Source organism: Egretta garzetta, unplaced genomic scaffold (genome assembly GCF_000687185.1).
Source record: "Egretta garzetta isolate BGI_Z169 unplaced genomic scaffold, ASM68718v1 scaffold79, whole genome shotgun sequence".
Classification (NCBI taxonomy): Eukaryota; Metazoa; Chordata; class Aves; order Pelecaniformes; family Ardeidae; genus Egretta; species Egretta garzetta.
The window spans coordinates 3,235,709-3,247,380 of record NW_009260791.1 but is presented as its reverse complement, the minus strand read 5'-3'; the positions used below and the strand labels follow the sequence as shown (position 1 = coordinate 3,247,380).

The window sequence follows — 11,672 nt, the reverse complement described above, 5'->3', positions numbered from 1 at the left end:
TTTAGTCTGTGGGAAAGAATAGCACTGAAGAGGTGGCAGGAGGGGTGTCAATACGGGCTAGCACCCGGAGTACAAGCCCCTGGGGACACCGGGTTACATGGATTATGCCTATGCACGTTAGATTTATGCTGTTACTGCTGTGCAAACATCTCCTTCAAAAAAACCAACCAAACAAAAAACCCAAAATGAGTCCCCAGAAAAAGCAGCAGCAAAATCAGTATGGGAAGGAAAAAAACGCCAAGCAAATGAAGATCAGGACTGCTGGAGAAAGAATAGGAGGGTATGCAGAGACAGTGTCACTGAAAAAGCCGAGCAACTGTAAGGGACAGTAACAACTTGGTAAAGCTTCTTCCTACTAGGTCATGGGCTCCAGAAGATAACAGACCCCAGTGATAGCAGAAAAACTGAGTAATGGGCACTGCCTTTAAGAAATACTCAACCAGTGTCACAGACTGTTGACCATAAGGACGTAATTGGGGGACAAAGCACAGAAAAACTTGTCACTGATGGGAAAGATGCAGCAAAACCAAGGTTAGCAAAGGAAGCAGTAGTGTCGTCAGCTTTCTGGTGATGAGACTGCTGATAAAATAACTGAGTTTGACCTGAGGTTGACTGAGACCACAACAAGAACAGTGCCAAAGCAAGGATGCAAAAGTGACTGCAATAATTAGGAGGGTTTACAGACATTTTGGCAAGAGGTCAAGTCTTGTGTTACTGCATTTTAACCAGAACAAGGGGAGTGTAGAGGCAAAGCTAAGGAAATACAAACTGAATTTTGACCCATGAAATCATGTGTTGACCAGATTTTTGCTGTAAGGGTAGTTGCTGAAGAGAGCATTGAATGACACAAGCTGCTCATCACTGAACTGAAATTTTAAGAAAGCCTTCTCTGTCTCCTAATTCACTCTGGAGCATCTTGATGTCGTGGCACGAAATGATGAATAGCATCAGTGCAGAAGGCACAGCTACGGTGAACGTAAACTTAAGCAGCTGGTGTCACGCAGATCCCAGTGTCAAATGTAAGACTGCACATTCTCTTTCTTTCCCCCTTGCTGCTTTGCTTTGCTGTTGGCTTCATTATGTGAAAAAGCATAGCTGATACAATGCAGGAATTGTGTGATTCAGCCACAAGACACCAGAAAGCTAGGTTTTACTGAAGACACGAGGTTTCTTGGCTCATATAAGGAGACTTTGAAAGACTGCCTGGCATTGAGGGGGGGAAAAAAAAGACTGTGGTGATAATCAGTTGTGAAAAGAAGAAAAAATCCAATAAGAATCCCAGCTAAAGCACTGTGTTAGAAAGTGAAGGAATACAGAGGTGAGTTCATTCATGTGCCTTAGAAATAAATGCTGCAAGGGAATATCCAGAAAGGATTTGGGAATTGGCAAGGCACCAGCTGTATTGACCCCATCCAGCAAGATGTGGCTTTTGAAAAACTGCAACTTAAAGGTTAAACTCAGATCTTGAACTTCGTTATTTCTGCCCTACCATGCAAATGTGGTAGAAATATGCTGGAGCTATAGGCAGGCATGTTGATGTCTTCCAGGGTAATGGCCTCAGGAAGAAGACCAAAGTAGTAAATAGAATTACAGGCCTTGGCTTTTTTGACACAATCAAAAATTCTTACTGCTAGCGTTAACCAGAAAAGAAGGTGAAAGTATGTGGGACTTTGGATGAAAGGAAAGCCTCTCTTACAGAAGGAGAGGCAAAAGGAGTGGAACAAGAATCCCTCTGACCAGCAGGGAGTGACAGTGCCTCGGGCTGAGGGGCATTGAGGGCTGGGCGGGACAACACAATCCATCACTGCACCCCTGCTCTGCAGAGAAGGACAGCATCTCTCCTCGTTCCCTCCCTATTTCCATAGTTATAGCCCTGCTGGGAATGGTTTTGTGTTCCTCTCCAAGGTCTAACTCAGCTTGACTCTTGGCAGTTCTCAGTGTGCTCCTGAGCTTCCTGACCCTGAGCAAGATATCACTTACAGAAGTCACTTTCCCCCTTCCCACCTAGTTATCAGCTCATCTTAATGTGCAGGTTCATGTTCTTCCAGGTGGCTCTTGGTGCTTTGGTTTGAACAGCTTTAGATTTAGTTTACACTGATGCAGGTGTGATGTGGGCTTTGGTAGTGCAGTCCCTGGACCCAGGATAAGTTTTCAGAGTGTGTTGGGTATTGGGCCAGCTCCTTTGCTCTGACCTGTGCCTGATGTCACGGTGGTATGGAGGCTATTTCAAAGCATACTGAGCTTCCAGGTCAAAGAGGTAGAGGGAAAAGGTGGGCCTGAGGAAACACAATGTTTTCTTAGATCTTCCCCCAGTTGTCCCTGGGGAGCTGCCCCAGCCTCAGGAGTGCAGGGGGGTGCTCAGTGGCCAGGTCATCCTACAGTCTGGGGAACAGATTTCTCCTCCCTCCTTATTTCATAAATTGCAGTGACCCTAAATTTGGTCCAGCTGAGGACCTGGTCTGTCCAGCCCAGTGCCTGGGTGCTGTCAGCTGCACATCATGATGGAAGACAACAAATTAAAACCAGGTCCCCCAAGGCTGGAATGGGTTTAGGCATTTAGTGCTGGGCTTAAGCCAGTTCCCAGCCTGAAGCCTGTGAAAGGGTGGGTCAGGGCCCTGAATCAGTGTGTGGCACAGCAGCTCACACGTGGTATTTGCAGGAAGGCGACTTCAAGAGAGTGTTCATATACTTTGCTACTGATTTTATTTTCTTCTTATTATTCTTACTTAAGCCCAACTGTTAACGCTGGGGATGGACATCTATGGATTTGCTGGTGAGGGGGTGTGCAGCAGCTGGCCCGGGGTGCGCTGCTGTTGTCAGGCTTCTTCCCGAGTGCTGCAGCGTGCCGTCTTAGTGGTGGTGGCTGGGAAGTGGCTAGCTCTGCAGTGTGTGCAGCTATCCTGAAATGGTAAGCTGAATTTAACTCCACACAGCTGAATCCTGTGTCAGTGTGTCCTGGGAAGAGGCTCTGGGGTCACCTCCCCTTTGCCATGCCACCTCACCAACCTGGCACTTTCCTGCTTGGAGAGGGGCAGTTTCTGAGGAAGACGGTAGGGATTTAGGCACAGTCCCCAAATAATGTTTTGCATTTTTCTGTCTGGAGTGCAGCCTAGGGTAGGATGGTGCCTGGTTCCTGGAGGAGGGAAGCATTTTAGCCATGTGTAGGCCTGAAAAGAAGGGGAGGGATGTAGCGTGCAGCTTCAGAGCCCTGCTGTGAGCGGGCATCTCCTGACACCATACAAGGCAACCACTGCAGATGTGGAATTACAGCTGTCTGGTTTAGAGATTGCTATGGAAGAATGAATGCTTTGGTTCAGTTTAGTCCTTACGATCTCAATGAGTTGACATGTAGTCTTTTCTGAGGTTAGGTAACATTACCAAGTATTTTCTCTTCTGTCACCAAATGGGCAGAAGTCTATTTCATCAGGTAGGATCACTTAGCTTCAGAAGTTACTCATCTCTCCTATACCTTTCCTGTCTTCTCCTTTCCAGGTTTTAATGTTCTTGTGCAGATCACCTCCCCCAGGCCCAGTTTCCTCCCCCGGCATACCAGCACTGCTGAGCTCTGGCCTGCTCTCCCCTTTCTGCTCTCTCTTCCTGAAGGGTGACCGGAGCCGTGGGATTGATGCCTGCTTGCTGCCTTTTTTTGGTCACGGTCTTGCTGCATTTGCTTTCCATGCTCTTTCTTGAGTCCTGTTGGTCACCACTGCTGTCTGCTGAGCAAACTCTGCCAGGGGACATCTCGTGCTGACACCTGGACCTCTTTAGTGGCAGATTAGAGCGTATGACAGCTCACAGCATATTGCAGCTTGTAGGTGCTCTCTGATGCAAATACCCTTGTCTGTCACTCCAGTATGGCTTGCACAGCAGCTGTGCTGGGAGCTGTGGAGCTTGCATTAGCCTCTCTGCCCTTGACTAACCTGTTTGAATGGCTTTCCTTCCTTTCCACTGCTCATCTCCTGTTCCTTCATGCTAACAAACATACCAAATAATCTTCTGGGTAAAGAGATATGCCAGTGCCAAGAAATGCTTAACTTCTGTGCTTGTCATGATTAACCTTGTTCAACCTGCTCCCACTGACCTTGCTTGAGCAGGGGGTTTGGACCAGGCAATCTCTAGAGGTTCCTCCCCACCTCAACTGTCCTGTGACTCTGTGATCCAACAGGCCTATCTCATGTGTGGCTTTACTCAAGTTTTCAGCCTGGTACTGACATAGATTTGTCACCCTAGGATGGCAACTGTGGCAGCTGGCTTGACAATGTTAATGCTTAGCACAGCAGCACTGCCTGGACCAAAAGTCTGCATCACCTGTTACCTGGTGTCTCAGCAGCTGAGAGTGGATGCTTTGGAAAGAGCAGGACAAGTGCATGTTACTCCTCGCTTAATGAACCTCCTCGCTCTGACAGTTGGTGCTGTCAGATCTTCCAGGAGTTTGTGCAGACTGATGTGACTGATGGCCCTTTGTGGACCCCTATTTCATGAGTTTGCCCAACCGCTCATTGAACCCTGCCTTATGACTGGCTCTAGTGGTCGTGGGAAGCTGCTCAGTGAGATTTTGGGCCCACTCCATTAGCCTGTTTCTCTCTCTTGACATCTCTGGTCCCGTTTCCTGCTGTGTGGGTGCCTCCTGGCACAGGGGCAAGATGGGGTGGGTGCCTGGAGGCTCCTGGAGTGTGCTGGGACTGGTCCAGCTGGGCAGAGCAAGGAGAGCAGCTCACAAGCCCTGGGGCATGTGGTTGCATTGAGGCGGGGGGGAGACAGTTGCTGTGTGGACAGAATTTGACTCTGCATGTTGTAACTGGGTCACTTGTGAGTGTCTCAGGCCAGTTACACAAGCAGGGGTGTACTTGTGCTGTAGCCAACAACCACCTGCTCCCTTTGCTTTTTGGCTGATGTAATAGCTCCATCTCTATGGGCTTCCCATTTTAGGTATGATTTTATTTCTTTATCTCTTAGCCACTTGTTCTTCACATTTCCGAGTAACTCTTTCTTCTGCTTATAAGTGACATGCCAAAGCTTGTCCTGATCCTATTCTCACTTGTGCTGCAATTTTTATTTTCTTTCCTGATAGAAGCAGCCTGTTGCACATTGCTGCATTTCATCTCTTCTCCAGCCTTTGCTTCCTCATGTCTGTGCTGGGAGATGTCTGTTCAGTGGCAGGTTTTTGTCTCATGGTTTTATCTCTTGTCCCCATGTGCTGTGTCCCAGCCCTGACCAGCAGATTGAGCCTGCCCAGAAGAAATCCAGCCTAAAGCGTATTATGGTCCTCTTCGTGTCACTTTCTTCTTGCTCTAATAACCTACACATCAAAACTCAGTTAAGAGCAAACCTTGATCTTCTGCGCTCCAGAGAAAGGTGTGCCAAAACCAGTAGACCATAGGACCACATTGCTGTCACTGCAGCTACCTCCTGTTCTTCTAGTGCTTTGCTTCTTGTGTCTCTTCCCTTCCTGATCTACACACCAGTAGCATATCGTTCCTAGTAGGATTCATAGATTTGGGTTTCTATCACCCAGGCTCTGCTTAGTCCTTGCCTTTGCCATCTGTGCGGAAGAGGGGCTGTTTCCTGGGTTTGCACCCCGTTAGGTGATGGCACTGTAAAATAAATTTGGCTTGTGCCGTGTTGTGAGACCCTGTAGCTGGGTTGTAACGGGCCATGTCTTGCTCTCCCTCCAGCCTACAAAGCTGTTTGCCCTGCTATGATGCCAGGGCAGATTCCCGACCCGTCCCTGACGGCCGGCGCACTGCCTGGGCTCGGCCCCTTGACAGGACTGCCTGGCACAGCCCTGACTGCCGAAGAGCTGAAGTACGCCGACATCCGCAACATCGGGGCCATGATCTCACCGCTCCAATTCCTGGAGGTGAAGCTTGGGAAAAGACCCCAGCCTGTGAAAAGTGAGGTGAGTCTCGGGGGCTGCTGACCACAGATGGCCCTTCAGGGCTGTTGCCTGCACCTACCGGGGTTTCTTTCCTGCCTGTGCTTGGGTTTCCTGCCAGGGTGACCAGCAGCGTGTTTTATAAAGCACGTCACGCTGCCTGTTTGGTGATGTGTATGTGTGTTGGCAGCTGCGCCACTGGCTGCCTCTTCCCTGTGTCTGAATTTCTGTCCCTGTTGCGTGGGCTGGGAGTATGGCCTTGGTCTCCCAGACCTGACTGGTCTCATGCAGCTGTTGGCAGCCAGCTGAACTCAAACCCTGCCTGCAGAGGGGGGCCTGGCACAGCCAACATGTCTCTAGCTTGGGGCATGCACCCAAAGGAGAAGCCGCACAGCCTGTAACAGGGCTTGTATGATGCTTTCATCCTGTCTCTGGTTCCAACAAGCCCTTGGTGCTACTGGCATTGGTGTTGCCTTTCCCACGGGGATGAGGTGCCTGGGTGAGCAGTGCTCAGCAGCAGCAGTGGCTCAACTTGTGCCCCAGGCACTGCTGGCTGGGGCTGCCCCTGCCCTGCTGCTTGCAGAGGGGCCTGGCTTCACCTCAGAGCTTCAGGGACAGGGAAGGTGGTGGCTTCTGCTTGGTACTGTAGGCTGGCACGTCAGAACCAGGCTGCAGGGACTGGGGGGACACTTGCACAGTGTTTTCCTTGTGTGGTTGTTTCATGTGTTGGTTGTCCAGTCTTTGACTCCTTGACCCTTGCTGTACTGGTGGTGTTTGCACCTCCCACTGCCTGCAGACTGAGCTGGGAACCCATCAGTTCAGAGGCCCCACATTGGTGAGGGTGGTGGCTGCTGTCAGAAGGTCTGATAAACCACCCTTCTGGACAGTGCATTTGCTCCTGCACGAGGATACCTCAGATGATGCCATGTGAGGACAGGGTGACATGCATTCTCTGGAGACATCACCAAGGAGGTGCTAGATGATATGAAAAGCTGCCTGTGGTGAGCTGAAGGGGGTAAAACATCAGTTCAAGGGAGCAGCCCACTCTCTAAATGGTGCTGACACTTGGTTTGGCCCAACTCTTATGGCAAAAGCTCAACAACACCCAGGCCCACCTGCAGGGAGGGTGCCTGGTCTTCCTCCCAGCTCCTTGTGGTGGACTCCTGCAGGGAGAACTGGTATGATGGAGTAGATCTGATCACCTTGCACAGGAGCTCTGTGCCCAAGGGGTTGTCCAGTCAGCTCATGCAGCACCCCATGGAGCTCACCTGGGGGAAGGATTGGTGTTGTGGTTTAACTCTATCCCAGCTGAAACCAGGACATCTGGGCAGCTCTGAAATGGCAGGAACGGAGGCTAGGATGCTGTGGGAGGCCATCAGATGGGCCTGGGGGATGCTTTGGTTCCTCTATGGCAAAGCAGTCGTGGGTTGGCAGCTGAAGCCAGATGCTGTCCCAGGCTCTTGGCCTGGGTATCATGCAGCAAATGGGGTGCAATGCCCACCTCACTTCATGGGTTGGTGAAGAAAGAGGGAGTCTGTAACTGTGCTGCCTTCCTGGGCACAGCTCCTTTCCTGGGGTGTCTCAAGCACCTCTGAGCTGGCCCTGCAGCAGCTGCCTTTGCTTGGGGGGCATGGGGTCTCACTGGCCTGTGTGTAACAGGGACAGGGCAGCTCTGCCCCGCAGCAGGTACTGGAAGTGCTGAGTGTCCTCTGAGCCAGTTGTTGAGACACTATGCACAGGAAAGATAAGGGGGAATCCTCTGGCAGCCCCTGCACGGCCTCCTTGCTTGCAGCCAGTTCCTCCCTTTCATAGCCTATGAGGATTTGAGGACAGCAAATGGAGCTGCCCCTGGCACATGCTTTGCAGTGAAAGCCTGGGGGAGCAGAAGCAGTAGCTGCTTATCCCATGAGTAGCCAAGAAGCTGCCCACGCATAATTTTGCAATGCAGCCTGCAGCTGCTTTCCTCTCGCAGGAAGCTGGAGCCGGGGATGCTGGGTACCGGCACACCATGCTCTGCACAGTGCCTGGGAGGGCAGGCTGCTCCCTGTGAGCTGGGGCACGGGCAGTTTTCTCAGCTGTGCTTGGGGGACCAGCATCTCCTGGCACTGTTGTGTTTGTCCCTGGGAGTGCACTTGAAACCCACCCAGTGGGTGCTGGGCACTGGCTTCCCCACAGGGTGGTGGACAGCCCTGCTGGGCAGGCTGCCCTCCTCCTGGGGCAGCTGGAGACAGGTGCTGCTGGGCTCTTCTTCCACCATCCAAACCTGCCTGGGGTGCTCCCTCAGGGACAGCCCCTCAGGCTGGGGATCACGTCAGTCCCTGATGCTGCTGATGGAAGCAATTCAAGAGCAATTCAGCCCCCACAGGGCACCCCTGGAGATCAGCTGCTGAAACACTCTGAGGTGATACACCATCGCTGTTCCTCACGCCTCTGAGTCCTGACCCCCAGCACCAGGGCCAGGTCACCTTTTTGAACTGAAATTAAGCAGAAGTGGAGAGGGGGAAACCTGCTTTCTCTTTACAGGAGCTGTGGTCAAAAAGCAGAGTCAAGAGTTGAAGCTGCTGCTACCTGTGCTGAGCCACCCTCTTTGAGCATCTGTACCCCATCTAAAGGACATGGCCTTTTGCCGGACCCTCTGTGGGGTGGAGGGGAAGCTGAAGGGGACAGGGACAGGTCACTTATTCTCCCATTCTCACTGAATGGAGCAGCAGGGCATGAAAATGTGTCAGGCAGTTCCATGGGATACTGTGAGGCTTGTGTGGTCACTGTTTGCTCTTCCAGTTCCTGTTACAAACCAAGATGTACTTTGCAGGAAAATTTGGGTTGTGTTTCTTGAGCTTTGGAGCTGTGGGCATGTGTTCCTTCTCTGCACCCTTGAACTAAAAGGCCAAGAAACTATCTAAGGGGTAGATGAGTGGTTGGTAAATATGCAGGGCAGAATGGTGGCTACCCTGATATCTGCCTCCTCTTAAACTCTGTGGAAATTTTGTAAGAGCTGCTTGTGCCTTTGCTGTGTGGTATCCTGGTCCTGCCAGGAGGAAGAGGCAGTGGAGTGTGGAGTTAGAGCCTTCCTGGTCACTTCTGCTAACGTCTGCCCACATCAGAGTTATGTGGGTGTAGTGAGAGCTGGCCATTTCTAACTGGAGTTGGGGACATCAGTGCAGTTCCCGTCCTGGTTCTCCCAAGTGTGGTACATGATGCCCCATGGCACTGCTTTGGGTGGCAGCCCAGTGTTATGGAAGTCCTATAGCTTGTGCTGACTTTGCTTAATGTTTTAGCCCCAGCTAAAATAGCAGCTTTGGTATAATGCTTGGGAAGTAAGGTAGAGAAGATGCAAAAGCTGTTAGTGCTATAAAACTTGGACATTGTCTTCTAAAGCATGCTGCATGTTGGACATGAAGCTTACTTAAGGTACCCCTTTACCTTAACTCTGAGTCAATGTTTCATCCTGTCTTTGCATCTCACATTGATTTTGATTAGTGGGCTTTGGACTCGGTGAATGTTAGCAGCATGCACAGTTTGCTGTGGACGATGGCACCTGCAGCTTTTGTTTCCTGCAGGTACCACTGGTGTAGCTATGTGTGGGGTGATCTGGTAGCCCCCCCACTCCCACCACCACTTTGTGGCCTTGGCATTTGGAATATCTGCCTTTCCTTTTGAGGTGACTAAGCCCAGGTGCCAGAGCAACGGGGCTGTTCAGGCAGTGCGTGCTGCAAGAGGCTTGTCTGGGAGATGCGTCCCTCAACCACACTGACTTGGGGAGGCATGAAGGGAAGGATGAAGCTACCTTCTTGGACTGAAGGTGCAGATAGGCCGTGGAAGTGCTCATAAAGCAAGTGTTGCTGCTGCTGCATTTGAAAAGGTGACTGAGGCAGTTCAGTCTGGCATCTCAAATTTCAGAGTCCCAGGCTGAATGTGGATGAAGGCACTGGGGACCTTTTCTTCTCTAGCCATCCTACAAAGTGTAACCTGGATGCTGACTTTGCAGGGCTTTCTAGCACTTGGATTTTTCTTGAAGTAGCTGGTTTTGGTTCTTGGATGTAAGTATGCCATAGGCCACTTACACAGGCTTTGTAGTAAATATCCCTAAATTCTTTGATTATGGGTTTCCAACCCATAGGGCTCATTGGCCTGGCCTGTGTGGTTTGAGTCAGACAGCACAGAGCAACTGAGTCATGGTGAACAGTGCAGGCACTGCTGTGTTCTGCTGCTTTACAGGATACGTGGGACCCGTCCCCACCTTACCGCGGTGGCCCTGTCACTCGGGCAGTGCCAAAGCTGCAGCAGACAGTCCCATGTACTGGAAGGGAGGGAACAGCCAGGCCCAGCTGGCCTGAAAATCTTTCAGGTTTCTCTGCCTCTCGCCCTTGGCCACTTGTGTGATGTTTTGAATGATTGCGTGCACTGAGCTGTGCCTGTCTTTGTGGGATGGGGCTCTGTTCCCCTTGTCTCTGCCCTCTCTTAGGGAGGGAGCAGCCCTGCAAAGAGTTGTCTGTCCCCTGCTGCGGGTACCACACTGGTCTCCCTCCCCGTGTCCCCACAGAGTGGAGTTAGAGGCCATGGCAGCAGCCCACCTGGTTCCTGGCGAGGATTAGACCATGTTGGTGGTGGCCACTGTCACAGGTGGCTGCCACCCCTCTCCTTGCCCTGCCACCGGTGAGGCTGCCGGGTGCTCACCCCTACCTCCTGCCCTGCCCCACACCTGCTGGCTCTGACCTGGGCTTCTCCATCTCGTTGCAGCTGGATGAGGAAGAGGAGAGGAGGAAAAGGCGCCGGGAGAAAAACAAAGTAGCAGCAGCACGATGTCGTAACAAGAAGAAGGAGAGGACGGAGTTCCTGCAGCGGGTGGGTGCCCTGACCTGTCCCAGGGTGCAGTGGGGACCTTGGCAGGGGCACCTCCCTAGAAAGGTGCCCTAGTTGCAGGCAACGCTCCCTCCCTCCCTCTGCCTCCCCTTGCTCCTGTGCCCTTATCTGGGAAAATACAGGCCTGTTGCCCCCCCCTTCCACAAGGCTGAGAAGGGGGTGGCCATGTGTTTGCCAAGCAGAGCTCATGGGCATCCCTGTGCCTTTAGTACCAGGGACGGAGAGGGCTGCAGGTAGGCTCTGGGCTTGAGGGAGAGAGGGCTGATAGTGTCCCTGCCTCAGCACTGGAGCAGGAGCACCCATGGGAGAGTGGCACAGGATAGGGGCTGACAGTGTGCTGGCCCCTTGCCCAAATTCCTGAATGTTTCCCTGTTCAGAGGCCAGATGCCCTCTCACCTGTGACCCCAAGGCAGAAAAACTCTCACAGCACCTTGCTGCTTTTCTGCAAGAGGTGGTGGGACATGAGCAAATGACATAGCGGGGGACAAGGAGCCATTTCAAAAGGGCGCATCCTTGCAGATGGGGGGTAAAAATTTAAGCGCAGGTTTGTTTCCAAACACCCTTCCCAATGATGCAAAGCAGCCAGGCAGGGTTTTTGCTGTGGTGCAGAGACCTGGAGGTGGCCCTGTATTTCCTTGTGGCGGCACTGGGAGGTAACGCAAGGCAGCGGGGCTGGGGATGAACTGCCTGGAGGGACCTGGTGCCTTGGCAGGTCTTAAGGCTGTTCCTGTGCTGCAGGGGCTGAGGGGCAGCACTGAGCAGAGATGGCTTGTTGGCCAAATGGTTTCTCCTGGTATCTTGTCCTGTTGGAGTAGAGTCACACGCAGTTGTGTTTCTGTCCTGCTAGGAGTCTGAGCGTCTAGAGCTCATGAATGCTGAGCTGAAGGCCCAGATAGAAGAGCTGAAACAGGAGAGGCAGCAGCTGATCCTGATG

At 51.9% G+C, this 11,672-nt stretch overlaps 1 protein-coding gene across 1 annotated transcript in view; it reads left to right on the top strand.

Annotated features, from left to right (window-relative positions):
- JDP2 (Jun dimerization protein 2) overlaps window positions 1–11,672 on the top strand; it is an 18,899-nt gene that overhangs the window by 6,905 nt on the left and 322 nt on the right. The window contains exons 2-4 of the mRNA XM_009646669.2: window positions 5,676–5,899; window positions 10,616–10,720; window positions 11,586–11,672. Of these exons, the coding sequence (XP_009644964.1) occupies window positions 5,699–5,899; window positions 10,616–10,720; window positions 11,586–11,672 (393 nt within the window). The 5' untranslated portion in view covers window positions 5,676–5,698. The remainder of the gene's footprint in view (window positions 1–5,675; window positions 5,900–10,615; window positions 10,721–11,585) is intronic.